General features: G+C 43.9%; 2 protein-coding genes across 2 annotated transcripts; both read left to right on the top strand.

Annotated features, from left to right (window-relative positions):
* The first annotated feature begins 2,463 nt into the window (after nucleotides 1-2,463).
* Nucleotides 2,464-2,850, top strand: LOC138904696 (uncharacterized). Its single transcript, XM_070193204.1, has one exon. It carries the CDS (start codon nucleotides 2,464-2,466, stop codon nucleotides 2,848-2,850), a length of 387 nt encoding a protein of 128 aa, XP_070049305.1.
* A 688-nt stretch (nucleotides 2,851-3,538) lies between these two features.
* On the top strand, nucleotides 3,539-4,274 carry LOC138904695 (uncharacterized). The gene is made up of 2 exons (XM_070193203.1): nucleotides 3,539-4,021; nucleotides 4,215-4,274. The coding sequence occupies exons 1-2, from the start codon at nucleotides 3,539-3,541 to the stop codon at nucleotides 4,272-4,274; spliced, it is 543 nt and encodes a 180-aa protein (XP_070049304.1).
* The last annotated feature ends 1,125 nt before the right edge of the window (nucleotides 4,275-5,399 follow it).

Below are 5,399 nucleotides of genomic sequence, written 5' to 3'. Positions count from 1 at the left end.
TTGAATTCTGATATGAACTATGGGAAGATTGTAGCATTTGCTCAAGCCACAGAGACCCGCAAATTGAAGAATAGAATGCAGCAAGAGGGTAGCAATAAGGTCCAGTCCGCGGGAAACTTTGGTGGTTCTTCCAGTGGTGGTGGTGGTGGTGGAAGGTCAGCATTTAGGGGAGTGTTATCTAGGCCATCCCAGTCCTTTGCTCAGTCTTCAGTTAGTGCACCACTATTAGGGCTCGGTGGGCAGTAGTAGAGCCGTTTCAGGCCTAATCAAGGCAACAGGGGATCCTAACAGTAGGGTCGGCCTGGTGGGAGATTCCAGTAGCAGCGGAGGCCCCTATGCCCTAGGTGTGGTAAGATGCATTTAAGGGGCCTACTACATGGACCTACCCATATGTTATGGGTATAAGAGGTCATATTTAGAGAGATTGTCGTTCGTCCTGCCAGAATGTGGGCAGGGGTATGACACAGCCAGCCAGTTCTGCTTCTACTACATCCGCATTACCTCCTCCTACTCGAGGCACTCCGGCACCCGCAGGGCGTGGTGTAGCTAAGGGTGGTGCACAGAGTTGGAGAGGACCCAACTGCTTCTATGATATGAGGGGTAGCCAGAGTTCAGAGGCTTCTCCAGTTGTTGTCACATTGTATATTAACGGTCCAATCTCATGATGCTTATGCTCTCATAGATCTTGGTTCCACGTTGTCATATGCCACTCCCTATGTTGCGATGGAATTCGGGATAGAAAAGGAACAGCTCCATGAGTCGTTCTCTGTATCTACTCCAATTGTTGAGTCTATTATGGCCGCGCAGGTTTATAGGGCTTATGTTGTCACGGTGCTTGGTCAGGATACCATGGCCGATATCATTGAATTAGGGATGGTTGATTTTGATGTGATAATGGTGATGTACTGGCTTTATTCATGTTTTGCCAAGCTTGATTGCCGAAACAGAACCGTTAGGTTTGAATTTCCAAATGAGCCAGTTATTAAGTGGAAGAGGGTTGATGTAGTACCGAAGGGTAGGTTTATTTCTTACCTTAAGGCAGCAAAGATGATCAACAAGGGGTGTATTTAGCATTTGGCCCGGGTTACAGACACTGATGTTGAGGCACCTACGCTTGAGTTCGTTTCAGTTGTGAATAAATTTCCAGAGGTATTTCCCGATGAGCTCCCTGGGATGCCACTAGACAGTGAGGTTGATTTTGGGATCGATGTGATGCCAAGCACGTAGCCTATATCCATTCCACCCTACAGAATGGTGCCAGCATAATTGAAGGAACTAAAGGAGCAGTTGAAGGATTTGTTAGAGAAGGGTTTCATTCGCCCGTGTGTGTCGCCTTGGGGCACTGGTTCTCTATGTAAGGAAGAAGGATGGGTCACTGAGGATGTGTATTAACTATTGGCAGCTCAACAAGATCACGATCAAGAATAAGTACCCACTGCCAAAGATAGATGACTTGTTTGATCAATTGCACGGTGCTAAGTATTTCTCCCAGATTGACCTAAGATCGGGAGATCACCAATTAAAGATCAGGGAGCAGGATATTCTGAAAATAGCTTTTAGGACCTGGTATGGGCACTTTGAGGTTTTGGTGATGTCTTTTGGGCTAACGAATGCCCCAACAACTTTCATGGATCTTATGAATCGAGTCTTCAAGCCTTTTTTCGACTCCTTTGTGATAGTGTTCATTGACGACATTATTGTATATTCACGAAGTCGAGAGGACCATGTCGATCATCTCAGGGTAGTTCTGCAGACTCTGTATCAACATAAGTTGTATGAGAAGCATTTGAAGTGTGAATTCTGGCTTGAATCTGTCACATTCTTGGGTCATGTCGTCACCAGTGAAGGGATCAAGGTTGATCCTCAAAAGATCGCAACTGTGAAGAATTGGCCTAAACCTACAACTCCAACAGAGATTCGCAATTTCTTGGGCTTAGCTGGGTATTATAGGAGGTTTGTGGAGGGGTTTTCTACTCTTGCCTCTCCATTGACTAAATTGATGCAGAAGGCAGTTAAGTTCGAGTGGTCGGATGCTTGTGAAAAGAGCTTCCAAGAGTTGAAATCAAGATTGACTACGGCACCAGTGTTGACCTTACCAGAGGGTACGGATGGGTTTGTGATATATTGTGATACTCCAAGGATCAGACTTGGGTGTGTATTGATGCAACATGGCAAGGTGATCGCTTATGCTTATAGGCAACTCAAGAATCATGAGAAGAACTATACAACGCATGACTTAGAGCTTGCGGCGATGGTTTTGCATTGAAGATTTGGCGTCATTATTTGTATGGGGTCCATGTAGATATATTCACAGACCATAAGAGCCTTCAATATAATTTTAAGCAGAAGGAATTGAATCTGAGGTAGAGAAGATGGCTTGAGTTACTCAAGGACTACGACATCGATATTCTATATCATCCGGGGAAGGCTAATGTTGTGGCGAATGCTCTTAATCGCAAATCCATGGGTAGTTTAGCTCACTTGAAGGCACATCAAAGGCTGTTGGCCAAGGAAGTTCACCGGTTGGCTAGTTTTGGAGTTCGTCTTGCAGACTCTAGCGAAGAAGGGGTGATTGTGCAAAATAGGGCTGAATTATCACTTGTTGTGGAAGTCAAGGAGAACCAATACGACGATCCGTTGTTGCTACAGTTGAAGGAGGGGATTCATAAACATAAGACCATTGATTTTTCTCTTGGCACGTATGATGGTACACTAAGTTACCAAGGGCAATTATTTGTTCCAAATGTAGATGGTCTCCGGGAAAGAATCATGATCAAGGCTCACAATTCTAGGTATTCCATGCACCCAAGATTTATGAAGATGTACCATGATCTTAAGGAAGTATACTAGTGGAATGGCATGAAGAAGAAGGTAGCAGACTTGTGGCTAGATGTCCAAATTGTCAACAAGTGAAGGCCGAACACTAAAGGCCCAATGGGTTGGCACAGAACATAAAAATTCCAATGTGTAGGTGGGAGATGATCAATATGGACTTTATGGTGGGACTACCTCGCATGCCTCGTAAGTTTGATTCGATTTGGGTGATTGTGGACCGACTAACGAAATCAGACCACTTCTTACTTGTTAAGGCTACCGACACAGCAGAATAGTATGCTCAGTTGTATATCAAGGAAATAGTCATGTTACATGGCACTCCAGTTTCTATCATCTCAAATCGAGGGGCACAGTTCACAGGTAATTTTTGGAAGAAATTTCAGCAAGGTTTGGTTACTCAGGTGAATCTTAGCACAACCTTCCATCCAGAGACCGACGGGCAGGCAGAGCGGACTATTCAGGCGCTCGAGGATATGTTGCACGCTTGTGTTCTTGACTTAAAGGGGACCTGGGATGATCATTTGCCACTCATAGAATTTTCCTACAATAACAGTTACCATGCTAGCATTCAGATGGCACCGTTCGAGGCTCTATATGGTAGGAGATGTAGATCTCTCATTGGGTGGTTTGAGATTGGGGAAGTAGAGTTGATAGGGCCAGACCTCGTGCATCAGGCTATGGAGAAGGTTAAGATCATTAAGGAATGGTTGAAAACTACTCAGAGTCACCAAGGTCATATTCGGACGTGTGTCGCAGGGATTTGGAGTTCAAAGAGGATGATTGGGTATTCTTGAAGGTTTCCCCCATGAAGGGTATAATACGGTTTGGGAAGAAAGATAAATTGAGTCCAGGGTATATCGGGCCGTACAGAATCATTCAGAGGATTGGTCAGGTGGCTTACAGGCTCGAGCTACCACATGAGATGTTGTTGGTGCACCCAGTGTTTCATGTATCTATGTTGAAGAAGGTAGTTGGAGACCCGGCGCTCATTGATCCGGTAGAGGCTATTGAGGTTAATGAAGAATTGACTTATGAGTACATTCCGATTGCCATTCTTGATAGGCGGGTTAGAAAGCTGAGGAATAAGAAGATTGCCTCCGTGAAAGTTTTATGGCGGAACCAACATGTGGAAGAGGCCACCTGGGAGGCCGAGAAAGATATGAAGAAGAAATATCCTCATTTGTTTGTATGACTAAGTAGTTGTGTTTTGAAATAATGATTAAGAGATTACTTTCTATAAATTATGTTCAAATTGTATAGTTTATGTTAGAGATGCCGCTTTTTGGTAATATAATGTTTATGACGCAGTGGTCAATGTTGTTTTCCTATTGTGATACATCGTTGTGTTGTTAGTACTAGTTTTTGGGATTCTCTGACAGGTGGATAAGCTCAAATACAAGGGAAACTCTGCCAAAATTTCTGGAAATTTTGGGAAATAGCTAAAATTTGGGGGTTTGAGATGTGTGAAAGAAGAGATGAGTTATGTTGGGAGTTATAGGCGGACTCTACTCCTCATTCGAGGACGAATAGTCCTAAGCGGAAGAAGATGTAAGGTCTCGTAAAATTCTACCTAGAACCCGGGGTTTTGTGGTGTCGAGGTAGGCTAACGTATTCGAGGGTTGTTACTTTTTTGGTTGTGCAAAGTGTTGGAGAGTCGGAAGAATAATTTTTGTAGGACATGGTATTTCTGCGGTCCACTATACGACCGCAGAACCACTTCGCGGACAGCAGATCTGCCGCAGAGTGCAACAGAAACAAAGCCAATTTTTAGAGGTCATTTTGCGATCCATTATGCGACCGTATAATCATTTCGCGGGCCACACTTCTATCGCAGATTCAAAATGAGAAATTCCGAAGGGTGATTCCGCGGTCCATCTCACGGCCGCATAACGGGCCTGCGGATCGCAAATCTAACCTGATCAGCTCAGTTTTAGAGGATGAATTCGCGGTCCCTTATACGGACCACATACCTGTTCTGTTGTACACTGTGCGACCGCAGAGTTGAGTTCGGAGAGTCAATTTTCTATTTTTATTACCCGACCCCATTTTGATTAAAAGCCATTAGGGCTCATTTAGAATGTAAAAATCAAGCATTTTTAGAGAGGGAGAGAGCTAGCTAGAGAGAAAATGTGAGGCTCAATCACTTCAACACTCCACTCTTTGACCAAGCCTTGGGAATTCAACAAGGAAAGCTTGCAAGTCATCTTTTAAGAGGTAAGGTTCCATACCCTAGTTCTCAATTTTGAATTTGGGCAGAAGATGGGTAGTGGGGAGTGTGATTCTTGGGAATGGGAGTTATTCTTTGTGCATGCATGTACAATAAAGGTGGTGGGGAGGTCATTGAACTAATATGGGTAAACTATTGGTGTTGGATTGGTTGTGGGGCGAAGAAAATCCTGTAGAAGAACCTTGTAATCAAATTGCAAACCTAGTGCTTGATAACATGCCTAAATGGGCTATACCCATAAACATCTCCCTAATTATGGTTCAATTTTGTCATGTCTCTAATAAGATTGAAGTCGCTAGGAGGTTCAAAACGTTGTAGTAATTTAAGAAAAGCTCAA

This window comes from Nicotiana tomentosiformis, chromosome 2 (genome assembly GCF_000390325.3).
Source record: "Nicotiana tomentosiformis chromosome 2, ASM39032v3, whole genome shotgun sequence".
In the NCBI taxonomy this organism is placed as follows: domain Eukaryota; kingdom Viridiplantae; phylum Streptophyta; class Magnoliopsida; order Solanales; family Solanaceae; genus Nicotiana; species Nicotiana tomentosiformis.
The sequence above is the reverse complement of the archived record's forward strand: the minus strand, read 5'-3'. Positions and strand labels throughout refer to the sequence as shown.